Here is a 26,669-nt window from a genome sequence, read left to right on the forward strand (position 1 = left end):
AAGAACAGCGTGACCGACCGATCGACACTTTACCTTTTGTCCGGCCATTCTATCGGATCGACTGCGCCCTATGAGATACCTTGCTGTCATACACGCAATCGGAAAGACACGAGATGGGGCCACGCCGAAAGATTGTATACCCTTGACAGTACAATCAATCGAGTCCGATCACAGGGATTAAGGTAGTCTTCATTTCTGAAACACAAAAGATTTCGTCAAGATCGAGGATATCATAACATATGGAGCCATCCGTGGATCACGAGCATGTGCTCAGCTTGATTCTACATAGGGGAGAATGTGTACGCGAACCAGCAACCTGATCATAATCTTTTTAGAACACTATTTCAGTTCGACACCATGGGATTCTTGTGACGGCTCTATGGCCCATTGTGCTACACAAGCCAACCCGCGCACAATCACCTGAAAGGCAATCGAAGAACTGCTGCGCGGAGGCAAGGAGCGAAGATTCCGCCGACCCAGGTGGTTTAGACCATTTGTACAGCGATCCTCATAACGTCTACAAGTGCAATGAACCTTGTCACCCGAGTCTACATTCAGCGCTACTTCACTCAATACACTGCTCCGGGGCTGACTGCCATATTGGTAAATCTTGCCATTGTAGGTAGTAGAATGGCTCCTCCCGGAGAGTTGAGGAACAAGTTACGAACGCATAGCACAAATTCCTACTCGTCAATCGGTTATGCTGATCGATGCAGTGTACGCTTCACGAGCGCAACCCTTCCATCTCAAAAGGCTCATTGAGCGAACGCCCCTTACACATGATCATCATCAGACCGAAGTATTGCATCGCACAATTGAGGCGTCAGGTTGAACAATAGCCAGCTACTGACCTTTGCAAGGGGGAGCGAAAGAATGGGCGTCCAGCCATAAACACCAAATGGAACGATTGCATGCTGCTGTGTGCAATGACAGGATGGGTTGCTAAGATATGACGTTTCCATGGGCCGGTCCATTGGCCACCCGGGCCATGGACTAGGCATTGCCTGCCAGTTCTGTCCCGCCTCGATTCGGTTCGCTAGGCTGTGTTATGCTACACTCCAGATACCGGGTTTTTGATGATTCGAGTCATCCTCCCCGCTGGACTACAATTCGGTAAGATACAGAGGTTCACAGAGCGCTCACATGAGCAGTGATACCACCTTGATGATCTCCATCGAGGAGAGTTCCAGCGCTGTGAGGTTGTGCTCGCTTCCAGAGACTTCTGTGTGATATGCACTGAACTCTGAGTTGTGCCGGCAAACCTTCTTCTCTTCAGATAGAGAGTTCTTCGTGTGAGGTTGCTCACCTTCGCCCCAGTGCCTTTGACGAGATGCATGATGGATGAAGAACGGGGATTAACTCTTTCATAGAGGGGCCGACACATCAGGCTTGATGACACATAGCGTCCAGGAGCGGAGTACAGGCCCTGGTACCTTTGAGTCTGGTCCAAAGAATGGTACTGATGACTCTTTCCGCAACGATTCACCACAGCATCAGTGATGCGATGCATTTTGTCCAAGGCAGAATCACTAGTAGGATGTCCCAATATGGTACCCTTCGTAGAAGAAAGTACCTCTTCTTAAGGAAAATGTCATTCCTGTGTTATATCCCAGCTGCTTAGTATGAGTAGACTCCGCAGGGTGACATTCAGTACGGGGCCGCGATTCACCAATGCATGTTTACATAAGTGACTGCTACGTTGCTTGAGGAGAGGAATGGTGCTTATTGGATAGCGATATGCCTCCACTAGACTTGTTAGAGGCCAACGATTCTGGTACCTTACCGTCGGCTACCTGTCCCTCTCTTACAGGTTTAACAAACCGATCCACCGCATCCTGCTCAGCTGTACATGCAGCATTCGTGCAAACCTAGTTTACAAATCGAAAGCAATCAGGGAGGCTGATGGTAATAGTACCTTTCTCATATACCTCGCATCACCAGCGCCTGAATCAAGTCCGCCTGGATCACTGGCATCAGAGGAGGTACGCGCTGTACTGGTTTCTTAGGTTATGCGATAAACTGATGCATCATGGTCGGGACTCCGCCTGTAAGACCTATGTGTGCTCAAGACGTTCAGGTCAAAACGAAGAGGAAATCTTCCCTGATTGTCGCTCCGAGCCTCGGAGGTGACAGCGATAATCGTGATCTATACCCATCTTGGAGTCTTACTAGTCTTACGCGTATCTGACCTACGGCCAACGAAGAACAAAGCCAGAAGCACAACTGATTGTCCCTGCGGACCCAGACAGTCAACAGTCCGACTGACCCAGTTCTCTTGGGCGGGAAGTCTATAACCCATAGTTGTTATTGCATATCCAAGTCTGCCTGATTGCGTCGACAAGGCGGGGTGAGGCAGAAAGGATTAGATGGCTACTTAAGAGAACATTCTCTCAGCTACAAACAAAGAGACAGCCTGACCCCGCAGTCGCCCTCCCTTTGGCGAAGACTGGTGTGGTGACCAGGCCGCATGGGTCAGGAGGGGCTTGTTTGGAAAAGATACTCCGAGGGCTTATGAAGGGTTGGGCAGACAACCACCGTTAACAAACGTGAGAGCAAATGACGTACGTAGAGCACCCGAGAGGAATTGTGGCTACAACTTGCAGCTGAGCATAGCCCCTGACTTTTTTTCTCTGATCTTACTATTCATGCTGATAAGGGAAGAAATCACTGTACCTTCATTTCATTCTACCAATTCATTATCAATTATCTAGTTCAAGCCGAGTCTAAGCCCTGCAGTGGAGAGCGGATAATCTCTGGAACCGGTGGAACTGCAGCAGAGGGTAGTCCACCATGAGCCTATTACAACGCAACGATCCTGGAAGCACCAGATCTATCAGACACCTTATGTTGGAGAAAGCAAATCATGATGTCGAGAGGACACATTCAAGAATGTGTGCCTGCAGATGAATGCATGGGTGAAGATGGAATACTCACCACTCAGTAAGTGAACCAACTTTTAGTGACTGCTAGCAAGCCCAGGGATAAATGACTAAGCTCCCAGGGAGACCAGGTCGAGATATGATTGGTCGGAAGTATCACAGGGACGCTTACGTGATCGCCCTCGAAACCCGCCCCGTCTCATAGTGTGGCTTTTCCCCGTCCCGTGCTGCTGCTAAGTGACTGCTGCTACTGCTGCTGCTGCTGCTTGTGCTTGTGCTTGTGCTTGGGGGGCAACGAACTGAAAGGTGAAGAAGAACCCAAGAACGTTTTTGCCAGTCGAGTCCAGTCCAGTCTACCAGCCCTCGGACCTCGATCCGATAAATCAATGCAATAACACTTCCACCTCTCCCCTCCTCCCTGTTCGAACCTTCGAGACTATCGCTGCTCGGTGAATCCCTCCTCTTCGCTCCGGTCTGCTTGTCGCACTGCAGTCGACTCCCCTTCCGCTGAACCGTCCATGTTTACTGCGATCCTACTACCCCTAAGACGCGCCAAACGATTCGCCCGCAACAATACATGACGTCTTTGTTGACATCCGGCTTTGTCTGTCAATCTTCCAGTGACTCCTTTCCATACCCCGAATCCCGAGCTTAGAAGCAATCACCCGCGGTCCCGGGCCAAAAAAACACACCAGCTTGCGAAACATCATAGGGCGGCGCTCCTTGTAGCGTTCGCGACTTTTGTGTTTCCCGCTTTGTACTGTTCAACAATTACCCCTGTCACACCCCCCCCCCCCCCCCCGTGTATCGATAACGACAAGAAGCGGAACGAAATCCCCGAAAGAAAGGAATCCCCCGTCGGTGGGAGTTAGGCCAAGATGGGTAATATCAAGGTGGTGGTCCGAGTACGGCCGTTCAACAGCAGAGGTGAGTGAGCAGAAAAAAAAACAGCAAGGGCGAATGCGACGGAGTGGACTCGCACATACTCCTGGACCCTTCGACTGACTGGCCCATCTTTCTCTCCCGTCATCTAGAGCTCGACCGAAATGCAAAATGTATTATTCAGATGAAAGGGAACCAAACGGTTCTCATCCCGCCTCCTGGTGCCGACGACAAACTACGCAAGGCCGGGGGGAAAGGTGCCGTGGAAGGGCCGAAAGCGTTCGCCTTCGACAGGTCGTACTGGTCTTTCGACAAGAATGCCCCGAACTACGCAAGCCAGGACAACCTCTTCGGTGACTTGGGTGTGCCCCTTTTGGACAATGCCTTCCAGGGCTACAACAACTGCATCTTCGCCTACGGTCAGACGGGTTCCGGAAAATCGTACTCGATGATGGGTTATGGCAAGGAGTATGGTGTCATTCCTCGGATCTGCCAGTCCATGTTCGAGCGCATCTCTGCCATCCAACAAGACAAAAACCTTAGCTGTACCGTCGAAGTGTCCTATCTCGAAATTTACAACGAGCGAGTCCGCGATCTGCTCAATCCCTCGAACAAAGGGAATCTCAAGGTCCGCGAGCACCCGTCCACAGGTCCATACGTGGAGGACCTGGCCAAACTGGTCGTGCGCTCCTTCGATGAAATCGACAATTTGATGGACGAGGGTAACAAGGCCCGAACGGTGGCGGCGACAAACATGAACGAAACGTCCAGTCGATCGCACGCCGTGTTCACCTTGACCCTTACGCAAAAGCGCCATGATGCCGAAACCTCGATGGACACCGAGAAGGTTTCCCGAATCAGTCTGGTCGATCTCGCGGGTTCGGAAAGAGCAAATTCGACGGGAGCCACTGGCGCGCGGTTGAAGGAAGGTGCTGAAATCAATCGATCGCTGTCCACCCTCGGTCGGGTCATTGCTGCCCTGGCGGATGTGGCTTCTGGAAAGAAGAAGAATGCTTCAATGGTTCCGTATCGTGATTCTATCCTCACATGGCTGCTCAAGGACTCTTTAGGAGGTAACTCCATGACGGCGATGATTGCTGCGATCTCACCTGCCGATATCAACTTCGATGAGACTCTGAGTACTTTACGGTATGCAGACTCGGCCAAGCGAATCAAGAACCACGCAGTGGTGAACGAGGACCCCAATGCACGGATGATCAGAGAATTGAAGGAAGAATTAGCGCAGCTGAGAGCGAAGCTTGGTGGTGGTGTAGCAGCAATGGCCGGCGCAGCTGCTGGCAACCCCGCTGCCGCTGACGGCATCCCACCCGAGGAATCTTATCCCCCAGACACGCCTCTGGAGAAGCAGATGGTTTCGATCCATCAGGCGGATGGCTCAGTCACCAAAGTCAGCAAGGCGGAGATTGTGGAGCAATTGAACCAGAGTGAGAAGCTTTATAAGGACTTGAACCAGACGTGGGAGGAGAAAATGGCCAAGACCGAGCAGATCCACAAGGAGCGCGAAACAGCCTTGGAGGAGCTTGGAATCAGTATTGAGAAGGGCTTCATTGGCCTCAGTACACCAAAGAAGATGCCTCATTTGGTCAATCTCAGTGACGATCCGTTACTCGCAGAGTGCCTTGTGTACAACATCAAACCAGGAACCACCATGGTTGGCAATATGGATCAGGGCAGCCATGTGGAGATCAGACTGAACGGATCCAAGATCATGGCCGATCACTGTAAGTTTGAGAACGTGGACAACATTGTCACCATCATCCCCACCGAAGGCGCCGCCGTTATGGTGAACGGATTGCGCATCGATCAACCCAAGCGCCTGAAAAGTGGGTTTCGGATTATTCTGGGTGACTTCCACATCTTCCGCTTCAACCATCCGCAAGAGGCCCGTGCCGAACGAGTCGAGCAAAGTTTGCTGCGTCATACGGTCACCACAAGCCAGCTTGGCTCACCCGCGCCAAACAAAACCCATGACCGCAATGTGAGCAAAACCGGGTCGGAAATTGATGGCGACTCGAGTAGGGCCGATTCACCGATGCCGTCGCAGCCCAGCAGGGAATCCGATTGGTTCTATGCTCGCCGTGAAGCCGTCAGCGCTGTACTGGGGCCCGATCACATCTCGCATATGCCTGATGATGAGCTGGACGCCTTGTTTGAGGATGTGCAGAAGGTCAGGGCTACACGCCGGGGCCTGGCGGAGAATGAGGAGGACTCTGACTCGTTGAGTTCTTTTCCCGTACGAGACAAGTACATGTCAAACGGTACTATCGACAACTTCTCGTTGGATACTGCCATCACGATGCCCGGGACTCCTCGTCCCAACGATGACGATGAGGCACAGAGTGGAACCGATGCGACTCTGCAATCTGTGCGCGAGGATATGCAGCGGCAGCTGGATCGGCAGAAAGAAGAATACCAAGACAAACTGAGAAATGCTGAGACATCATCCAGTCAAGACGTTGAAGACCTCCGCTCTGAAAAGACCCGGATGGAGGAAGCCCTACGGACAGCGAAAGAGGAATTTGAGGAACAACTCAGGAAGCAAAAGGAAGCATTTGAGTCTCACATGAAGGATCTAGGCCAACCGGTACCCAAAGTCTATGAGAATGGCTTTGCCAAACTCGACGCCCGGGAACTCGAGGTCGCACGTTCAGTTTACCGCCACTGGTCGCAGCAGAGCTACGTTCGCATGGCCGAGAAGGTGCTGCAATACGCGTCGCTGCTAAAGGAAGCCCAGGTCATGAGTCAGATCATGGATAAGAACGTTGTATTCCAGTTTGCAATCATCGATCATGGGCACAACATGGCCTCGTCTTATGACCTCGTACTGAACGGTATCTCCGGAGACGAGGACGTTGTCTTGGATGACGCTAGGAAGCCATGCGTAGCCATCCGCGTCATCGACTTCAAGCAATGTGTGATCCATCTCTGGTCCATCGAGAAGCTCCAGCGTCGCGTCCAGGCTATGCGTCAGCTACACCAGTACATCGACCGTCCTGACTACATCCAGCATTTCAAGTTAGAGAATCCCTTCTCCGAACCCTGCTCGCCTCAGTACTCGCTTGTGGGTGACGCCGACATTCCGCTCACTGCTGTCTTCGAAACTCGAGTCCAGGATTTCTCCGTTGAAGTTTTCTCACCTTATACGCAGAACGTCATCGGCATTATCCGACTGTCTCTGGAACCCTCCTCGGCCCAGGCCCCGTCGTCTACGTTGAAGTTCAACGTGGTCATGCGGGATATGGTTGGGTTTGCCGAATGGGAAGGGTCGGAGGTGCATGCTCAGCTCGTCGTGCCTGGGATCTCCGAGGAGGGCGGTGCCACTACGACGCAGATGATCAGTGGATTCGAAGAAGCCCCAGTGCGATTTGAGAGCGTCCACAGCATGAGCTTGCCATTGTTCAGCCCCCGCAGCGCCGCTCTGAAAATCTGCGTCTATGCACGTGTGACCCAGATGCACCTCGATAAACTTCTCAGCTGGGACGACATGCGTGACTCAGCCGAGCCGGCGCCCAAGAAACGGAAAACTCCACGGATTGCCGAAACAGAGTTCTATTCCGAAGAGAGACACGACATTTTTGCAAGGGTGCAGATCCTCGAGTTGGCGGAATCCGGCGAATACCTTCCGGTTGAGGTTGTGCAAAGCAATAGCCTTGATGCAGGCACATACCAACTACACCAAGGGTTGCAGCGTCGTATCATGGCGAACTTGACCTATAGCTCCACCGAGAGTCTGCCTTGGGATGACCTGACCAACATTCGCGTGGGGTCCGTGCGACTGCTGGACCCTTGGGGCAAAATCCCGGATCAAGACCTGCAAACCCCCGACGTTCCACTGAAATTCATTCAAGAGCCTGGTGTGAAAGAGAATGCAGACGGAACTTCTAATATCACCATCATAGGCCAATGGGACTCCAGTTTGCACGGGTCTCTGCTTCTTGATCGGGTCACTGCGGATAAGTACCGCGTCCAGGTGACCCTGAGGTGGGACCTGATATCTTCACGCTTGCAGGACCCAGTGCCCTTCGAGATTGACTTGACTCTCCAGATCCAGGGTCGAACCTATGTCCGGCCGCAATCCATGTTCAAGCAATTCTTCAACTCCACGCGTATTGTGCACTCGACTGTTCGCATGTTTTCCTTGGTGGTTCGGCCGGTGTCTGCCAAGCGGGCGGCAGACCTGTGGCGCATGAACACGCAGAATGATTACGTCAAAGGCGAGGAGTATCTGACTACGTGGTCCCCACGCAAGGTGTCGCTCGTGCGGGACTATGTTGCTGCGCGCAAACGGCGGCGACGCATCGCCGAGTTGTATGCTGCGAAAGGAGCTCTCAGTGCCAACAGCTTGGTGGCGTCGCCTATGCGCAGTGGACGCTCGACCCCTCTTCGGAGCCAGCAAGGCGCGGACCGCGATGCGAAACTGCTCCAGAAATACATCGATCTTTGGGCGAAGAGGACCGATCCGATAGAAGCAATCCTTGTTCGGAGCAACACCGAGCCTCCTGCAGGCGGGGCGGCTTTTTCTTCTCGGATCCGGCAGCCTTCGTCCAGCGACGACGAGAACTTGAGCTCCACCTCCGACGAGGCATCCCTGAAGCCGCGATTTGTGGCCACCATCCAGACTCTCCCGAAGAATCCATCTTCACTCAAGTCTGGATACCTACTTACCCCGGATGATACCAACAGCCACTGGGTGCGGCGATTTGTTGAGCTTCGCCGACCTTACCTGCATGTTCATTCCGTCCCCGACGGGGACGAGATCAATGCCATCAACCTGCGCAACTCGCGAGTCGATCATTCCCCTGATTTTGCACGGCTTCTCGACGGGCCAGGAGCGACGGCTGACCGTGGGGCGTCGAGGGGCCGCCATGTGTTTGCGGTGTATGGGTCGCAGAACACGTTTCTGTTCGCGGCCCGGACGGAAGCTCAGAAGGTGGAGTGGATCTTGAAGATCGATGAAAGCTACTTCAGCAACGCTGGGGCGCGGGCGATGACGAATGGTTCTTGATCGTGCTGTCCCCACCCCTCCAATTTTGTAATGCATTGCGTCTCTTTTTCTTTCTCATTTTGAGTGATTGGCAGGCCTGGTGTTCATCTTTCGTTAGACTCGTGACAACCCTTCCTGATTGATTTTGAGATACCCCTGAATACTTTGCCCCGATGGCGCCTGTGATCTCCATGTACATACATCTTGAGACTATTTCGACATAGAAGCAACCGCCTCCTGGCCTCGTTTTGGGTTGTGTAGTTGGCAGTACGTACTGGTAGTGGTTATATACGTAGTAAGTCGATTATGGTATTAAGCCTAGATCTGGCGTGGAGAGCAGACTTGATGCATACTCGAACGTAGTATGAGCACAAGTAAATGAAAGGTTGCCATGACAACCCCCATTGCATCATGGGGGATCTGCGCTATCAACATTGAGCTTATCGCATCGACTCAACTGACATCTATCACACATCAACCTTACACCACAGCGCGAGATCTTGCAGAGGACGCTTTCCAAGAGGAATGCGCCTCGCCCACGACCAGAATCGAGGATGTACACCATATCAAAAGCGCACCTCCTCGCCACCGCCGCCGTCCTCTCGCTGATCATCACGACATTTCTTATCTTCGGCACGCAGTACTCCACCTCGGTCGCCAGATATGCGCTGAAGACATCTCTGCAGACCGGGGGATGTGCCCCGCCGCCCGCGGAACTTTCTACGAGTAGCAACACCACCACCGCCTGGGAATTCGAGGCGGCGCGCGACGGCAACAACTACGGGCTCACGGCGCGGCAATGCCGCGCGGCGTTCCCCAAGCTGTTCGTGGAGATCGACAACTCGACGGCGACGCGCGCGCAGAACCCGATCCGCTCTGAGGAGTTGGATCAGATCGAGATGGCGGATGGGATGGTGCGGGGGATGATTGCGGATGGACAGGTAGGTTTTGCCCTTTTCCTTGTGTCAACCCCCCCCCCCCCCCCACACCTAAATACCAACCCAGCCTAACCTCACCACCCCCTTACAAAAAGCTCTACATAATCACCTACACCCCGCAACCCGCCACCTTCAGCCGCGCCAAAGCAACGCTACACGCGCTGCACCGCGCCCTCGCCGCCTCGCCGGACCCCCTCCCACCCCTCGAATTCATCCTCACCACCGAAGACTTCTACCTCCCGCCCCCCACCACCGCCGGCGGGCCGCCAATCTGGTCGTACACCAAGCTCCCGCACCACCGACACACCTGGCTGATGCCCGACTTCGGGTACTGGTCGTGGCCGGAGGTGGGCGTGGGGCCGTACGGCGCGCTGCGCGCGCGCATCGCCGCCCTCGAAGCGACCCTCCCCTCCTTCGCGCAGAAGCGCAAACAGCTCCTCTGGCGCGGCAGCACGGCCACCAACCCCGCTGTGCGGGGGACGCTCCTGAAAGCCGCGCAGGGGAAGAGCTGGTCCAGCGTGCATACTCTGGACTGGGATTCTGCTTCCGGTGATGCGTCCGCCGGTTCAGGTTCAGGTTCAGGTTCAGGTAAGGGTATGCCGGAGGCCTTCCTCCCGATGCACGAACACTGCGGCTACATGTTCCTGGCGCACACGGAGGGGCGCAGCTTCTCCGGGCGTGGCAAGTACCTCCTCAACTGCAGGTCGGTGGTGCTCTCGCATCCGCTGTCGTGGCGGGAGGCGCACCATGCCGCGCTGGTGGCGGCGCCGCACCCGGAGGCGAACTATGTCGTGGTCGAGGAGGAGGGGTGGGCGGACTTGGACGCGAAGATGCGGTGGTTGATCGATCATCCAGAGGTGGCGGAGCGGATTGCCGACGAGGCGGTGCGGACGTTCCGCGATCGGTATCTGACGCCCGCGGCGGAGGCGTGTTACTGGCGCGAGTTGGTGGGGGCGTATAGTCGGGTGTCGGGGTTTGTGCCTGTGTTGGAGGGCCGCGAGGGGGTGGTGGCTTTTGAGGATTGGGCTTTGGGGGTTTCGTAGCTTGGTTTCTTGATGAGAAAAAAAAAAGACGGGGGTCCGGGGGGGACCCCCGGGTACGGTGATTTGTATACTTTGTATATCTGTATATGGTGGTTTGGGTGTGGTTGGCGTTGTTGGTATTTGGGAGTTATGAAGGTATGAGTTTATGAGGCTATGAATTTGGAACCTAGGTGTTGGGTTGGGCTTTTCCCTGGTATATGGTGTAATTTATACTCAACTGCTACTGGGAAGAAAGATGGGGGTACGGGGGGAACCCCCGGGATCGCTCTCTTCTACAAGTAATAGGAATGGACCTATACTGCTACTGCTGCTGCGCTGACTGTACCAGTACAGTATATAATCCGCTATGTGTATTCGCTATCAACAGTATAAACACTATACAACTCCAAACACGCCCACAAGAAGCCCACATCCACATCCTACAACACAGTCACATCCTCCCCTTGAATCTCCAACCTCGCCGCATACGTACACCGCCTATCCCCCCCACAGAACCCATGAAACAGCATGCGATCCCCGCACCCACACACCGTGCCACCCCCCGGCGACGTCAGATTCCACTGGCCCGAGGCGAACAGCTGCCGGCCGGACTTGGTGTACGGGCCCGTGATCGACTTGCTCGTAGCCCAGCGCACATCGTACTTGGGGTCCGTGTAGCAGTGCGTCGAGTAGAACAGGAAGTACGTGTCGCCGTGCAGGATCAGGTTGGGGGCCTCGACCAAGGGCCCGTCGCTGTCGTCACGGTCGAGGATCTGCACCGCGTCGCCGACGGGCGTGAACCCGTCGTCGGCGACCTTCTGCAGCAGGATTGGTGTGGGCTTGAGCGGTGCGATCCCGTTGTTGCAGTCGCCGCCGTTGCCGATGCTGTTGCCGTCCACCTTGAACACCACGTAGCGGCTGCCGTCGCGGTCGAGGAAGCCCGAGGGGTCGATGGAGCCGCCCTGGTCCAGTCGGCAGGACAACGGGGTGGAGTTGGGGATGTAGGGCCCCGTCGGGTCGGTGGTTTCGGAGACGGCGACGCCGACGCAATGGTGGCGGAGGTCGTCTTTGGCTTCGCCTGAGTAGTAGAGGACGAATTTGCCGTCGTTCTGATTAGGTTTCCTTGGTCAGCTCGATGGCCAAAAGAGTGTAGAAGGTAAAAAGGGCCCTGGCTGATCATCTACTGCCCTCCCCCCTGAAAACAGCTTTGGCTTGCTAACAAAGAAACGCCTGGACCATACCCGCTGTACTACATCTGGAGCCCAGTGGTCCACGGCTGTCTCCCAGCCAGCCAGGGTGGGCATGGCCTCCTTATCCAGCAGAGTCCAAGACTCGAAGTCAGGGGATGTGGCCACCTGGACGGTCCTGCCGTTGCCGTTGGTGCCAAACGCGTACCATGCCCCGTCATCACCTTGAACAAAGCCGGGGTCGGGGAAGTCGGAATCAATGGCAAGCCAAGGGCCTGCGGATCGAGGCGCGATAGGAGAGCCCAGTACCGGCGCTGTTGCTGCCAGCAGAAGCCTCAAAGGCCAACGGCCGCCCTGAATAAGCCGCATTGGGGATTGATTATAAACACAGTCAGTATAAAAAAATGCAAGTGCAGGCCAGTCGCCAGGAGGACAATGCACACCACCGGAAATGACTGGACCGGGCCGTTTTATATCGGAGACGAGCAGAAATTCCTCAGTAAAGAGGCGGGTCATCCATTGAATTGACGACTTCTAGTTGGCTATACTGGTCTGAGCTATAATGAGCTAATTCATCAATCAGTTGACCGGGCGTCTCAAGAACCAAGCAGGATTGGGTTTCTTGGTCCCGGTCAGGATGCAACACATGGCCCCAGTCTAGGAGCAACAGTTATCTCGCTGCGGGGACCTCCTCCTCACCGGGCCACAGGTCTAGTGACCGAGCTTGAGCAGAGTAGCGCAGCATGATTGATCAAGAAATCGATCGATCGATTATGACTGGACTGGCGGCTGGTAGGTCGAGAGGATCGCCGTGCAACTGCCGCAAGGCTGCCCTTTCGAACCGACAGCAAACGGTGCGCACGACCTGCAGTCGGCCACTGGGGTGAGTAATTGATGTTTCATCAACGACTTGTCAGTCTGGGCGAGCGGACCAGAAACAAAGCACGGATGTTGGTTGGGGTATGGAAATTCCCGAAAACAGGAAGGAAACAGGAAGCACATCTTTGTAACCTTAGTTAGTGCCAACTTAGCCCCATGATTCCCGCAAGCGTGATACTAGATCACAACTAGAGGGGAGTTGATGAATTAGACTCACAGTATGAACCTTCTTGCAAAGCCATAAGAAAGCATAAATCGAAGGGAAGAGAGGGGTGAGTGAAAATGCAAGGACAGCCACCAAGGGGTAGGACGGAAGTTGATCATACCACTCCAACATATGTGTGTGTGTGTGCTGAATACACTGGAGGTGCATCGACACAACGATTTCAATCTTGCAAGTTCAAAAGGAAACTAGTATGATTGCTGGACTGGACTGGGTTCACATTCACGGTGCCGTGCATACAATGTCTTGTATCTGATAGGCCGCAAGGCGCAGTGCTTGGAAAGTCAGCCACTGCCGCCGCTTCAGCATTTCGTGCCTGACTCGTGCACCACCACCGCCGGGTTCCAAAGCCCAACAGCAATTAACACCGTCGGGTCCGCCAGCCAAGATGCGCCCATCTAGATGCTGTTGCCCTGTGGAGTGTGGACGGGTACCTCTGAATGATGGTCCAAAAGACTTGGCAGCGCAAAAAAAGTGACTTGGTCAAGAGGCAAAGTCCACCCTCAAACCATTCCTCGGCCAAGATTTCGGGCAGTCAGTCGCTTGCTTCACCTTACGTCCTTCCAGCAAACAACCAACATCATTCGAATTTATTCTGGACAAGCCAGAGCCTCAAGGACACCGCAAGTCCGCTGACTCACGCTGCATGACAACCTTCTTTCCTGCATCGTCGACGTCAGATCCCGCGATGCTGGTGGTAGACCCTTGATCTGTGTGTTGTCCCTTGCCTTATCGCCATGCCTTATCACCTGAGCGCCGCCCAACAGCTTCCGCCTTTCTGGATGGTCTTCGAAGTTATGGAAACGGTCATCCGGCATATCGGAGTGTGCTTTTCCTCCTTTGAGTGGACGATCGGCTTATGTTGACCATGCAACGGGAAAATCCCGTGTTGTTTTGCCGCATCAGGTGAATGGACAGACGATGGAGTCGTGTGAGATAAGCTCTTCCAATCCGGAATCTCCATGTGCGTACCCGGGTGAATGGATACTGAGGACTCAGTAATATGTCCCCCGCATTTCAGGAATTTGGGGGGAGTTGCGGGGAAATATCCGCAAGTCGTGTGTCGATCGCGGCCGCTTTCGATCGGGATCGGCAAATGGAAAGTTATCAGGCGGTGGATTAGGGTAGCATAAGGAGAGATGATCTGTGGGTAGAGTCGGATGTGACACTGTGCACAATTTGCGAAGTTTAGTCACGAGGAGAAGTGGACATCGAGGGGAAGTCGAGGGGAAGTCGAGGAGAAAGTTGTTTGTTGATTCTCGGGTTTCTCTTTCTGGAGTAGTCTCCTCGGCTGACTGCCTCGCGACTATTTCGCACTTTATTTGATCATCGATGGAATAATAGAATCTATTGTCATTACTGAGTAATACTACCAGTTAGGCTATCTCATAGATCTTGATCTTGTCGAATCAACAGCATTGTATTGTAGCATATGAAGTCACATGCTTTACTTGCTCGAGTTCAACTTTTCAAGACGCATCTCGCGCGTCTCGCGCGTGCTCTCCAGCCACTGCTCCACCCCATCAATCGCCTCCTGAGGGTTGTTCTTGTAGTTCAGAAGATATCCCTGAACCTCTGCAGCAGTAAACTCACCAGAGGGAACCTGTGCTGCAAACTGTCGCGCCAAGTTCGAAATATCCCCCGGAGTAATCACAAGGGATCGCTTCCCATTCACAGGCTTTACCCCGTTGGTCATGGAGTGCCGGGTCTTTTCAAGACTACCTCCCGTATTTGCAGAACGCAAATCACCCTCCAGCATGGAATAGATAGACGCAAAGAGTTCCTCGACATCGTGGCTCTGCGCATAGCCAAACCCGATGCTCATATCCACGCGTCCAGGACGGAGCAGCGCGGCATCCAGCTTCTCGGGATGATTGGTAGTCATGATGAGAATGCGACCCTCGCTGGCGGCCACACCATCAATGACATTGAGTAGACCGGATAGCGAGATCCCCTGCTTCTCCGGAGGGCCGCCCTCAGCCTTGTCTCTCGGCTTCCGGGCAGAGGCTGCGTGGTCGGTGTCGGTGTCCTTGTCCTTGTCGTCAGGCCCACGTTTCTGCGTCATACCCGCGCAGTCGACATCCTCCAGGAGCACAATACACCGCCGAGGCAGTCGGTGAAAGAGGCCCATGAGATCATCCTCATCCAGACTTCTGGAACTCAGATTCAGTAGATACAGCGGCACGCCCAACACCCCGGCAGCGGCGAAGCTCAAGCTCGTCTTGCCGGTCCCCGGAGGCCCGTGAAGCAGATAGCCGCGTCGGTACGGGATCCCGCGGTTGGAGTACCATCTTCTAGTCCTTGGATGCAGGTATTCCTTGATGTCATTGACAAACTCATCTTTCTGGGTCTGGTCCAGCACGACAGTGGAGAGTGCCCTCGGCGCACGCGCCATGCAACGGATCCAGTCGGTACGGCCATTCGCCTTCTGACCTCGATAGATGACCGTGCTGTTACCGTCGCGTGCAACATACGCCGCCTGCGCCTCCGCGAGCAGCTGCTTAAGGAGCGTGGTGTCCCGTCCAAAGCACGAGATAATCAGGCGTTCCGAATTGTCCTGCATGTACAAGGAGTTGGTGGACCGGTCGCGCACGCGATTGAGGAAGATCAGGCGGTTCTTGTACCGGAAGCGATGGACTCCATGAGCTGGTGTAAAGCGTAAGCGCTTTGTGCGGTCCCGGACGATCATCTTGTTCCAGTACTCATCAAAACTGCTCCTTGCGATCTCTTCCTCATCGATCTCCTCTTCGGATTCGTCATCCGAGTCGTCCGAGTCGTAGTAGTACCGATCAACGGAGAGCTGGGTGCTGGCATAGATGTGCCTGGTGCTCTGCATACATCGGTGGCGCGAAATCCAGAACATGAGGTAAATGTAGACGTCGTCGTAGATGCGGACCTCAGTTGAGGCCATGAGATGGCTCCGGAACAGGCCCTGAACATGGTGGGACACATGGTCGGAGGCAAAGTAGATACTAATGGCCGTGAAGATGTATGGGATGTAGAGCGAAAGGTCGATGTGGAGGTATGATAACAGGAGCCGCGAGATGAACGCATACCCGGGGATGAGCCCCTCCAGGATGGCGGTTTCGGAGGTATTGAAGATTGGAGTGGTCGAATTCATGGTGGCGAGTATAGGAGCCGCAGCTGAAGGCTCGTTGCAGAAACCAAGCATGCTTGAGAGGGCCTCGAGAGAGATTTATAGGAACGAATCTTGAACTGTGAGTGTGTATTACAATCGGATCAATTCTCGGATCCAAAGCCGAACAAAGTACAGAACCTTTGTATTCAAGCTTGACCGGGACGCAGGCAGCAGACAAGGCTGCGCTCAACAAGAGAGACAAAGGCCCCTAGAGCAGCTAGAAAGAGTGAGACCTTGCTGAAAGAAATCCACTTCTTTATAGCTTTCTCGCTCTTATAGTCAGCCAGGCAGCATGACAGTGTGTCAGGCTGCCACGAACTAGGGGATGCTGAATGGTTCCAGACCACATTGCTGCACCACGGTTTATGAATCAGTGTAACTCTAGCCGACAGGGCTGTGACTGGATGGACTGCAGCGAGGCTTGAGTCACCGACAGTGTCGCGTAATAGGCTGCAGTGAGAATCAGTGTAGTGGAAGGAAAGGATCGCCACAAAGGGACAAAAAGGAGGCTCAGCTCAGCCGCTTTGTCTTGCACATGATGTCATCCTGCAGTCGGGCTCCCATTTCGGGAAATCGTCAACGTTTGCCAGAAGGTTGAAATTCAATATTTCTAGAATCAATTGTGGGTATCTCGAATTAATATATGCTGTAAGTGGTACTGGCCCCAGAACACCCAACAAGACTGATTGAGAAGTCGGTATAGATGTAATGAGAAAAGGAAAAGATGTAATGGATGGATGAATGAACAAGAATCGTCATCTAGGACGACCCCGTCACAAAATTATCTTTGACAGTGTCAAACACATCAGTCGCCCAGTCCTTGGCCTCTTCTATCTTCTCCCACAACGTTCCCCACCAGTTCGGACCCGTTTCGTCCTCGCTTTGTGAGCTAGTCTCCGGTGGCGTATCAACCGCCATGTCAGCTGAGGACGTGGGACTAGCAAGAATCATGGACGAGGTCGTGGTTGGTGTCGTCGATGGCTTAACGAGTTCGACGACGGTGGTCGTGACTGATGGTGGATCAGAAGGATCCTCGAGGGCCGGCGAATCCTCGTCAGAATGTAGACCCACCGGCCTCAGAGGGAGACGAAGAGTTCCATTGTTGGGGTGTGGTGTCACCCCGAGGGAGTCACAGATCAGGTTGTAGACATTGATGTTTTCTAAATGAGTCAGCTACCGGCCAAAGCCTACGGAAGCGAATTGAGTACTTACGGAAGACTTCCAATCGGCTATTAGGTTCATGGGGGAACGCAGGGCCTCTTGCTATGAAAATCGCCCGCATTAAGGGGTGTTCATGGTCGTACCCATGGATTCCTTTTGGGTGATAGATTTCTCCTTTTTCTAGGGCTTGTTGAGCATCGAAATCCGGCCGTTCAACAATTGCCCAACCTGCCTTGGGGATCACCCAAAGAGGTGCAATCCGGTCGTTGTTCTGGAAATGGTATCGTTTGGGCATGTTCTCCCGCGTGTAAACTTCCAGCGCATGAGAAAAGTTGGATGCCACGCTCTCGAGCTGATTCTGGAGAACTGCAAGGTCTTCCGGCTGCTTGGGGCGAAGCCCACGCAAAGGCCAGCCATCAATGCGGGCGACCAAGCTTAGGTCAATCAAGTCTTCCAGCTGCACCAATCTTTCGGTGGCAGTACTGGCCATCCCATGGTCAGAAACAATCACAACATTGACGATCTCAGTCAAGTTGCGATCTTGGAGGCCTGTAAGAAGACTAGCAAGCATGGAGTCAACCTTCGCTATTGTGCCCCGCGTCTCCGTGCTATTGGGCCCGTACAGATGCCCGTCAGCGTCGACATTGGGAACGTAAGCAGCAATGAACTGCGGGCGGGACGATTGCGTCTGGTCCTCCACGCCAGGGAGGTCCAACAGGCCCAGGATGCGGTCAACTTTTCGCGAAAGTGCTTCGGAGCCATTGTAGCGATCGAGAAATGTTGGCTCGACACCACCGATATGTGCCTCCGAGCCTGGCCACATATGAATCGCAGCCTTCACGCCCTGGTTCTCAGCCGTCATCCAAAGAGGCTCGGCATTCCACCATTTAGGCTGCATGCTAACGCTGGGATGGGTGTAGTAGAACTCATCCTCCATATCTGGGTCCCAGAATGTGTTTCCAACGATTCCATGACTTTCGGGATATAGTCCAGTCACGAGGGTGAAGTGGTTCGGGAATGTCACACTAGGAAAGCTGGGCAGCATGTATTGCGGAGAGACACCATTCGCGATCAAGGAGCTGAGGGCCGGGGTCAAGCCCCGGTTCAAAAAGTCCGCACGAAAGCCATCAAGAGAGATGAGGATTGTAGTTGGCGCAAAAAGAGCGGTGCCGTTGGATAAGAAACGTTTCGAGGAATGTGAGGCTCGAAATTTCGTTGATGCCTTGTAGGCTCCTAATAGGAGTATGAAGAAGAGAACCAGGACGGTGGAGAAGATCAACAAGAGTCGACGCCATGAAACACGCGGTGGCTATTGCAACCGAGATAGGTTAGCAACAATAGAAATCATACGCAACTGCACCGGGGGGGACCTTGTGGTGGCCTACTGGGGCGGATGTGTAATCCTTGAGCCGACGGTCCAGGTCCGATGAGGAGGAACTCAAGAGAGAGCTCTCATCGTCCGGGTGGCCCTCTTCCATCTCGAACAGCATCTCTGCTGATTCTCGCGAGTTTCTAAGACGCCCTCTGCGCGCATCCTTCCTGGCCTGCCTTCTTTGTCGCCTGCGTTCCTGCTTCCCGATCCGGACACTGCTGCTATTGGGGCTAAAAATGCGGCGGAGGCCATGTGTCGGACCGCTTCTGGTCAACAGCTTTTCGGTCTCTTCTTCATCGTCTAGAACCGTGCGATCGTGTTCTGCAAGTTCTAGAGTGGTTCGAGATCGGCGGAGGAATTCGTCGTCTTCGGAGTCAGAGTCCTGCTCTGAGGGGGAACGTAGCGACTCGGCATCCTCGTCGTAGCCGCCGGGGGAAAGAAGGGAAGCGTCGCGATTATTACGTCGTGAAAACATGGGGGATAATAGCTGGCATGGGGCCGGATGTGAAGGAAACACGCGTTAACACAGGCGTGGGAAGCAGGGATGGACAGGTTGAAAGGAAAGAGAAGTGAATGAATGATGATTTAGTGGATAAGTTAGTTGATTGATAGGGAGATCAATTGGAGTTCGGGCGATCTCCGGGCCGGTGCCGAAAAGGGGATCATCCCACGGTTCAATCGCCCTTCAGCTTCGATGCTCGATTCTACCCCATACCCTATACTATCTACTCGATTGTAGCCCATGAAATCTGTGACAAGCAGTTCAAGGCAGAAAGAGTTAACTCCACTCTAATTGCAGTACTAGCATGGTCGTCACCTCTCCGGATCAAGTGGCAAATGCTGTATTTCCGCAAACCGCAAATAACCATGATCAAGCTTCACTCACAAGACTCAACACAGCGTCTACACGCAGCCTAACCTAGAATATCGATACGATTCTTCACACCCGGGAGCCCTCTGAGCAATGTTCTTGAATGTAGGGCTCAACTGTACTGTACACGCGGCCAGCCGGACTCAGCTGGCGAATTCTTAAGCGCCCGTTGAAAGCGTACACAACCGTGAACGCCACACCATCACTTGCGGAAGTCTTGAGGAGCACCTGAGAGCTGACTCACCTTCCAAATCATCCACAAAGTGCCGCCAGGGCTCCAGAAGCTTACTACTAAGGTACTTGCTGGTCTAAAAGTAGTCCAAGAATGGATCAACATTCCTGCTTGGTCCCTGCTTCCGGCAACGGGTTCCCATTTCGGCAAGGATAGGGCTGAGCTGAGCGAGGATCCAAGTCACATGATATCAACTGTTCTCGACATGAAGGACTTCAGTCGAGAAGATCCACCACTGCGGACAGGCCATGGAACTTGATCCGGATCCATCAGTATTCGGAGCATCTCTGCATCGAACCCGGCGTCTGTTTTGCTTCTCCGAATGCAGTACTGTGTTATGTTGAATCTGGCTTCGAACAAGGGACTTCTTCACCACTCAAGATGGGATGTTTAGCATCAAACAAACAACCCCAAAACGAAAGCAACAACAGCCAGGCCAAAGTCCCGAGGACCAGCTACCGGATTCGATCGACAGAAAAAAAAAGCTATAAAGCTTCCTTCCATCACCCCTCCCATCACACCTCTCTCATCCTTGCATCATCATCGTCCATCGTCCATCCTTCCTCATCATCTTTGCTTCAAGCAAAACAGTCCCAGTCCCAGTCCCAGTCAAACTGGTTTAAGTTCCCCTCCCCAAGGCAAAGAAACACCACAATGCACATCTCCAACCATCTTGCAGTGGCCCTGGCCATCGCCGCGGGCACCGCCCAAGCCCACGCCCGCCACGGCAACATCTACGCGCGCCAGAACGCCACGCAGCCCGACACTACGCCCACCACCATCCCCATCAGCATCCCCACCACGCCCGCCGGCGCCACCGAGCCCATCCCGGTGCCCGTGCAGACCGAGCAACAGCCCACGACCCAAGCGCCCGCCGTCGTCCTCAGCACGGCCGAGACCCCCGCCGCGACAGAGGAACCCACTGCAACCACCGTCCCGGCGGTCGTCGTGCCCCCGTTCTCCATCCCCGCCAACTCCAGCGTGCCGGCCACCGTGCCGGTCAGCGTGCCCGTCATCCCCCTGACCACGGCGCCGCCCGCGATCGTGACCCCCTCCGTCGTCCCCGCGACGACGCCCAGCTCCGGGTTCGTCAACACCACCAGCCCGAAGGCCACCCACTCGGCGACCTCCGGCGGGGGTAACGGCGGCAGCGGTGGCAGCAGTGGCGGTGGCGGCGGCGGCGGCGGCGAGGGTGGTGGTGCCGCCCCGGCCGCTCCGAGCGCCACGAACGGTCTTACCACGAGCGGGAGCACGAAGCTGGTCGCCTCGGCTCTGTCGCTGGTCGGGGGCATTGTGGTCGGGGTGATGGTGCTGTTTTAGGTTGAGACTGGAAAAAGTTCCCCCGGGGATGGATGTCGAAGACCACTCACTCACTCACTGCTGCATAACTGCTTTATAGAGACCTGTTTGCGGGTAACGAACGGTGTTGTTGCCTTGAAAACGTGTCGACTTTTGTCTGCCGTCATTTTATTTTTTGGCTCATCTGCTTTTGTTTGAATGGATTTGTTTTGCTTTTTCCTTTTTGATTGCACTTTGAGGGCCTTGCATATGTATCGACCTATTGGGCAGGTAATCATCCTTATTTTTTCTTGGGAAGGGGATTGGGAAAGTGAGAAAAGAACAACAAAGCCAAATAAGGAGTTGATCTGGGGAATACAGGACAAATAGGCGTTTTGGAGGGACAGTCTTTACAATAATTCCATCAGTTGATACACACAAAATCAGATATTCTGCATTGTTAAACCTCATTCAGAAAGTCCCAAGAGAGTAGATTATAATCGTAGTTCATTTTTAATCTTCTAGTAAGAGTCATCTCATTATGAAACCAAGTGGTTCCAGATACAGTATGTAGCAGAGTGAGATTTTGTCTACCTCACCCTATCATCCCATTCAAGATGTCGAAAGCCAATTCACCCACTGACACGAACACCCTCCCGTACCACCATCGACCCCGCCATACACCGAGCTCGTCTCATTAGCCGAAGAGGAAGACGAATTACTCGCAAAGTCGAAGATTCCCGGCGCCGGATTTACCAACTGACCACCATAACTCCGGTCCTCAACCTGCAGCTTTACCAGCGTGGAATTCACCTTCTCGTCCGCCTCCATCGCGTAGCAGTACACCATTTTCTTCTTCGCGTCGCCGCCGTGCCGGTCCAAGGTGATGGTGACAGGGTAGGGGAAGGAACCGGGTCGGGTGAAGTCCGTTGCGGACGAGGAGGAGGTGGTAGAGGTGGATGAAGCGCTCGAGGCGGAAGATGTCGGGGTGGCGGACGCGGACGCGGACACTGATGACGGCTTCAACAATGTATCCGTTGATCGAGTCCAGATCTGCACAAGAAAGCGCGTTTGCGCCCAGGTGCAGCGCACGCGGGCTTGCTCCTCGGTTGAGCCGCCGTCACTGTCGTTCGCATCGTCGTCTATACCACTGCCATTAAGAGGAGCGAGTGAAGAAAGGAAGATGGAGCGGTCGAAGTAGGTGTAGAACCCATAGTGTTCCGTGGCTTGCCCACGATTGTAGAGGCGAATGGGTTGCGATTCCGAGAGGGGGTAGAGCTCGGCGGCCGCGGCAGTGCCGTCTGAGTTCAGGTCGGGTGAGGGAATGAGGGAGTCAAGGTCCGGAAAAGCGTCATCTCTCTTGCGAGTGAGTCGTCGACGAGTGGAGGAAGAGGAAGATGTCGAGGAGGCCGAAAGAAAGCTCATGAAGAATGGCGTCTCTTCGCCGGTGTAGGGGGCGCTATTCTTGTCCGTGGTGTTCCCAAGAAAGGTTTGGTCCTTCATGCTTGGTGGTGATGGTGAGGGATCCGTACCAGACGAGCGGCCAGAGACTAATGATCGTGAGGCGATCGTCGTGCTGTTCGGATAGGTTCCATTGCGGAATTCGATCTCGACGCGGAAGTTTGGCTCATCGGCCGTGTACGGCTTGTTACCGAACTGCTGCTCCTTCGGAAGGGCACAACTCCAGAGTGAAGATGGAGCAATGCAGCCGGGGACTCGTTTGTAAAGATTCGGCCCAGCGATGGTCGCAATGCCAGTTGGCATGGGGGGATAGCCGGTAAGGTTCAGCCATTGGGATTGCACCGGCGTTGCACTTCCCTTCCTGGTCAGTGTCAATGCAAGAATGAGGGCGAGCAAGATGATTATAAGGAACGAAGTGCAGATCGCCAAGTACCACCGACGCTTCACTCTTCCTTCTCGTCCCGACCTGCCAAAACAGCCTTTCTTGCTAACCGGGCCTCTGCCACGCCAGCATCCACCTAACTTCCGGCCAACAGCGTCTTCCTTCTCTAGCCTCCGTCTTTTCGTTTCAATCTTCTGTCTTTCCGTGGTTGAGTCCACCTCCTCCCGTGTAAGCGGGTGTGGATCTATGCGTGGGGGCAGGATGCCAGAGCTGTGGTGGTAAGAGGTATAGGCAGGTGCCGGTGTGTCCTGCACTTCGCTCAAGGGTACTGATCCTCTTTCTGTCATCCGTTGAAAAGCAGGCGACACAGGCTCCGGAGGCTGCGGCTGTGGAGCAGGACTCGATGCAGGCTGTACAATGTACTGCGAATAGCTTCTTTCCGGCGGAGCTATAAGAACGGCGGAAGGAACCACGGCGGGGTGTTTGTAAAAGTTCTGCACTGTCGGTGGAGCCGCAGTCGCTGGCTGGGGAATTGGATGCGGGACTACAACAGGAGCTGGCTGGCTGGCTGGTTGCATCGCTGGTTGTATGGCTGGTTGGATTATTGGCTGAATGATTGGCTGGTAGACAGGGTAAGGGGTCTGTCTCTCAACATGGCCCTCAGCGACGGCCGCCGGTGCTGCCCTTGGCCCTTCTTGATGTTCCGGCGCAGATGGCACCTCTTCGGCGGTTTCCTTCGCGCTCTGTGTTTGAGGTTGCTGCTTTAGAGATTGGGTACCCGGAGAGCGCTCGCTAGGTGCGACCTCACTTGGTGTATCCTTGCCTAGAGCGTCCTTGCTTGAAGGATGCTCGCTGGAAGGATATTCACTTTGAGGATACCCAGTCAACGTAGGACCGCTTAGAGTGCTGTGTTCATCGGAATCACGGAAAGGGTTCTGTCTGCTTTTAGCCACAGGGGAGATCCCATCAACAGAACGCAGACCAGTGTCCACATCGGAGGGTCCAGGTGGATGTTGTTTCTCAGTTCCAGGCATATCATCCACGTCAATAAGAAGATCTTTCTCATGAGTGATCACCGCAGGTGGCTCAGTCATCATCGCCGCAACCTTGTCTTTTGGGGTAATCGAACAAGTATGATTAACACATTCGAAATAAGGACGCCCGCTAAACAGTTCGTGGGCACATGCCTGATAATACTCGGCAGCAGAGCCCTGAATTGGCTCGCCAGGAAACATAAAGGATGTCATATTGCGCTCAGCTTCAACCGAATTGGGATTTTGTGGACTCGAGTTGGTGTTATCTAGCGGGTTTGTAACGGCATCCGGGGTATCGGGCGAAAAGTACGAGACTTCCTTCTCCCACCACTCGTCCGTCAGTTCAGAGGAGTGGGTTGCCATACTGGGCACAGGAGGCCTTCCGGGGGTGACTGGTGTCTTGGGAAAGAGAGGGGACATGAGGTACGTCCACCAGCCTTGCGACTGCCGGGTAGCTTCGGTATTGATGCTCAGTCGATCCGGGATCTTTTTCACCTTCTCAACTAAGAACGAGCTTGGTCTTCCTATGGTTTTGGGACTGTCTTCCTCAAAGATAGTTCCGGTTGAAAATGCACGCTGTTTTCTTGATGACATTATAGATTTCATAGAGGGGGAATCTGGGCTGGCCTTCTCATTATCGGCACGGACATGAAAGGCTGGGATGGCCGGCACTGGCGGTATATCATGATCGTCATAATCGGGGTATGGCGTAGGTTGAGAGTAGATGCTGGATGTCGCTCTGGGACGGGGATGAGCCGGCTGGAATCCGTCCCAAAATGTGTCTTCCTTGGCAGGAGTCACAATAATTGAAGGTGTAAGTGGAGTATGCGAAAAGCGCATCCGATCTCTTTCCCTTGGCCTTTCATCGGGCGAGTCCTTCGATCCATGGAATGGCATTTGAAGCCCGATCATAATATGTCTATCAGAAGGCGACAGCTCGTCCTTGCCTATCGTCTTCTGCTCGACAACCCCGAAAGACTGTGGTGCACATGACCCTGGCACTACCGACTTCACAGTCCCCGAGGTACCGTCCGTAGTTCTTTCTTGCTCGCGCACCTGCGAAAGGGCCTTGAGATCGTTCAGATCGACGAAGACTGGTGCTGGCACCTCGTGCTGTACAGTCGTACTTGGTTTGGAGAAGTCTGTGACCAAGTTCAATCCGCGACTTCTGCTTGAGCTCTGCTCAGCTCCTTGCTCCACATGCACTACTCCTTGTACGATATCACCTGCACCAGAGAGACGACCAGTATGACCCTGTCCTTGGATTTGATCATCAAAAGTCGCCTTCCGAATGAAAGGATTCTTGCTGATTGTTTTGTTCAGAAGAGCGAAAGGGCGATTCCGCCACAATTCGTGGTCGTCCGGCGACGAGGGGATGGGGCTGGGAACCTCTTCTGTGATCGGTGATGAGAGAGGAAAGCTTGGAGCCGTGGGAATAAGCAGTCCAGCCAGTGGCTTCTGATTCCGAGAAGCCATGACACCGGACTGCGTATAGTATGGCCGGGAATGCCGACTCGCGGGCTCAGTTAATTTGCAAAGTATGTAGGGATACTATACTGTTGTTGATGCAAGTTTTGACCACTCAGTAGTTGCAGAGTAGGCGAGGAACTCTACCGAATATGAGGGAGGTGTATCTGTTCAATTGGGAGAGGTGTTGTCCTTTCGTTCTTTGATGCAGGCAAAGGCTTTTCTGGAAGAAGAACAAAGGGTAGAGTTGATTGTCTTCAGAGGTCAGCGAGTCGGAAGCAACAATGAAATGATGTCGACAATAGCATTAACACAAGCAAAGAAATCTTCCACAATCACCGTGACTCAAAGGATGTGAATTATGGAGTGCTAAGAGCGCAGTACATATGTGCGAGACAAGCTCCAACAACGAATTCATGAAATCATGAAAGGCACATCAGGCCGGCCAGTCTGTACGAGGATGAAGACCAGAATAAATCAATAGACACTCTCAGATTGCACGATAGTGAGAAAAGCTTCGTCACCTCAGGTGATCGATGGAGGGAGGAGAAAGCTTCCTCCGAAGAGCTACCCTTGATCTAAACAGCTTGTTTCGCATTGTTCCGGCCAGAGCCTGTGCAGAATCGCAAGTCGACCAGTATCCATGGTTTCCGGCGACATCTGCTGCAGATAGATCAGTTCGAGAGAAGCGCTGACTGGGTAGAAAGTATCGAAAGAAGCAGATGGACTCTGCAGGACAGAGAGTAATCTGCAGAGTGATTTGAGGATTGGCTGTGGATGAAGCATGATGGGTGATGGGCAAGTTGTATAGCCGCCGATGCACGACACCCGCCCAAGCGCTAACTCCATCAGTTCCATGTTGCAGACTGTCAGCGGCCCACCCAATCAGGGACCCGCTTTGCTGGGTGACAAAAATAGTACAGTACCCGTGACCCGTACGTAGGTACCTTCCCCAACAGTGGAGCTTGCGCCCATTACCTTACTCAGGTACCGTGTCTGTCTCTCTCCTATGCGCCAGGAATTTCCTGCGATCCACTTAGACTACTAAGACTACTAAGATTACTACTCCCTGACAAATTAAGTAGACAAACACAGGAATAGTTTAAGAAAAATATCGCTGCCGAGCAATCCTGTAAATCGGCTTGCGCAGCGGTAGGAATTTTTTCATTTCATCTCCGAGTCTGTACCAAATGGTCACACAGATAGACATAATGAACAGGCCATGAGGATATCAAGAAGGCATATGCGCAAAGCTCA

At 53.7% G+C, this 26,669-nt stretch overlaps 9 protein-coding genes across 9 annotated transcripts; 3 read left to right on the forward strand and 6 right to left on the reverse strand.

Moving 5' to 3' along the window:
• Positions 1-906: 906 nt before the first annotated feature.
• BO95DRAFT_269726 (uncharacterized protein) lies at positions 907-1,769 on the reverse strand. Its single transcript, XM_025581573.1, has one exon. It carries the CDS (start codon positions 1,508-1,510, stop codon positions 1,052-1,054), a length of 459 nt encoding a protein of 152 aa, XP_025446173.1. The 5' UTR covers positions 1,511-1,769; the 3' UTR covers positions 907-1,051.
• A 1,971-nt stretch (positions 1,770-3,740) lies between these two features.
• BO95DRAFT_439248 (kinesin-3 motor protein uncA) lies at positions 3,741-8,977 on the forward strand. The gene is made up of 2 exons (XM_025585694.1): positions 3,741-3,806; positions 3,914-8,977. Exons 1-2 carry the CDS (start codon positions 3,758-3,760, stop codon positions 8,785-8,787), a joined length of 4,923 nt encoding a protein of 1,640 aa, XP_025446174.1. The 5' UTR covers positions 3,741-3,757; the 3' UTR covers positions 8,788-8,977.
• A 253-nt stretch (positions 8,978-9,230) lies between these two features.
• Positions 9,231-10,892, forward strand: BO95DRAFT_479297 (DUF821 domain protein). Its single transcript, XM_025590101.1, has 2 exons — positions 9,231-9,707; positions 9,800-10,892. Exons 1-2 carry the CDS (start codon positions 9,321-9,323, stop codon positions 10,745-10,747), a joined length of 1,335 nt encoding a protein of 444 aa, XP_025446175.1. The 5' UTR covers positions 9,231-9,320; the 3' UTR covers positions 10,748-10,892.
• Positions 10,893-11,166: 274 nt separating this feature from the next.
• BO95DRAFT_450183 (glycoside hydrolase family 43 protein) lies at positions 11,167-12,282 on the reverse strand (the record flags this gene model as incomplete). Its single annotated transcript, XM_025587995.1, has 2 exons — positions 11,167-11,835; positions 11,968-12,282. The coding sequence occupies 2 exons, from the start codon at positions 12,280-12,282 to the stop codon at positions 11,167-11,169; spliced, it is 984 nt and encodes a 327-aa protein (XP_025446176.1).
• Positions 12,283-12,556: 274 nt separating this feature from the next.
• On the reverse strand, positions 12,557-13,385 carry BO95DRAFT_269786 (uncharacterized protein). The gene is made up of 2 exons (XM_025581574.1): positions 13,010-13,385; positions 12,557-12,915 (listed from the first exon to the last, which is right to left on the reverse strand). Exons 1-2 carry the CDS (start codon positions 13,163-13,165, stop codon positions 12,685-12,687), a joined length of 387 nt encoding a protein of 128 aa, XP_025446177.1. The 5' UTR covers positions 13,166-13,385; the 3' UTR covers positions 12,557-12,684.
• Positions 13,386-14,462: 1,077 nt separating this feature from the next.
• BO95DRAFT_470926 (BCS1 and AAA domain-containing protein) lies at positions 14,463-16,136 on the reverse strand (the record flags this gene model as incomplete). Its single annotated transcript, XM_025589551.1, has 1 exon — positions 14,463-16,136. The coding sequence occupies one exon, from the start codon at positions 16,134-16,136 to the stop codon at positions 14,463-14,465; it is 1,674 nt and encodes a 557-aa protein (XP_025446178.1).
• Positions 16,137-16,913: 777 nt separating this feature from the next.
• BO95DRAFT_354131 (alkaline phosphatase family protein) lies at positions 16,914-19,162 on the reverse strand (the record flags this gene model as incomplete). The annotated part of the gene is made up of 3 exons (XM_025582202.1): positions 16,914-17,314; positions 17,367-18,624; positions 18,701-19,162. 3 exons carry the CDS (start codon positions 19,160-19,162, stop codon positions 16,914-16,916), a joined length of 2,121 nt encoding a protein of 706 aa, XP_025446179.1.
• Positions 19,163-20,444: 1,282 nt separating this feature from the next.
• BO95DRAFT_428438 (uncharacterized protein) lies at positions 20,445-21,110 on the forward strand (the record flags this gene model as incomplete). Its single annotated transcript, XM_025584845.1, has 1 exon — positions 20,445-21,110. The coding sequence occupies one exon, from the start codon at positions 20,445-20,447 to the stop codon at positions 21,108-21,110; it is 666 nt and encodes a 221-aa protein (XP_025446180.1).
• Positions 21,111-21,536: 426 nt separating this feature from the next.
• Positions 21,537-25,676, reverse strand: BO95DRAFT_269833 (uncharacterized protein). Its single transcript, XM_025581575.1, has one exon. The coding sequence runs from the start codon at positions 25,419-25,421 to the stop codon at positions 21,681-21,683; it is 3,741 nt and encodes a 1,246-aa protein (XP_025446181.1). The 5' UTR covers positions 25,422-25,676; the 3' UTR covers positions 21,537-21,680.
• Positions 25,677-26,669: the final 993 nt, after the last annotated feature.

This window comes from Aspergillus brunneoviolaceus (genome assembly GCF_003184695.1).
Source record: "Aspergillus brunneoviolaceus CBS 621.78 unplaced genomic scaffold BO95scaffold_8, whole genome shotgun sequence".
Lineage (NCBI taxonomy): Eukaryota > Fungi > Ascomycota > Eurotiomycetes > Eurotiales > Aspergillaceae > Aspergillus > Aspergillus brunneoviolaceus.

Bases quoted from the DNA above. Each gene is read 5' to 3' on its own strand.
- BO95DRAFT_479297 (XM_025590101.1), top strand. From the start codon at position 9,321: ATGTACACCATATCAAAAGCGCACCTCCTCGCCACCGCCGCCGTCCTC. The intron at 9,708-9,799 runs GTAGGTTTTGCC...CCTTACAAAAAG, and splicing joins GGATGATTGCGGATGGACAG to CTCTACATAATCACCTACAC.
- BO95DRAFT_269726 (XM_025581573.1), bottom strand. From the start codon at position 1,510: ATGCATCGCATCACTGATGCTGTGGTGAATCGTTGCGGAAAGAGTCAT.
- BO95DRAFT_439248 (XM_025585694.1), top strand. From the start codon at position 3,758: ATGGGTAATATCAAGGTGGTGGTCCGAGTACGGCCGTTCAACAGCAGA. The intron at 3,807-3,913 runs GTGAGTGAGCAG...CCCGTCATCTAG, and splicing joins ACGGCCGTTCAACAGCAGAG to AGCTCGACCGAAATGCAAAA.
- BO95DRAFT_269786 (XM_025581574.1), bottom strand. From the start codon at position 13,165: ATGCACCTCCAGTGTATTCAGCACACACACACACATATGTTGGAGTGG. The intron at 12,916-13,009 runs GTGAGTCTAATT...AAGGTTACAAAG, and splicing joins TTTGCAAGAAGGTTCATACT to ATGTGCTTCCTGTTTCCTTC.
- BO95DRAFT_269833 (XM_025581575.1), bottom strand. From the start codon at position 25,421: ATGGCTTCTCGGAATCAGAAGCCACTGGCTGGACTGCTTATTCCCACG.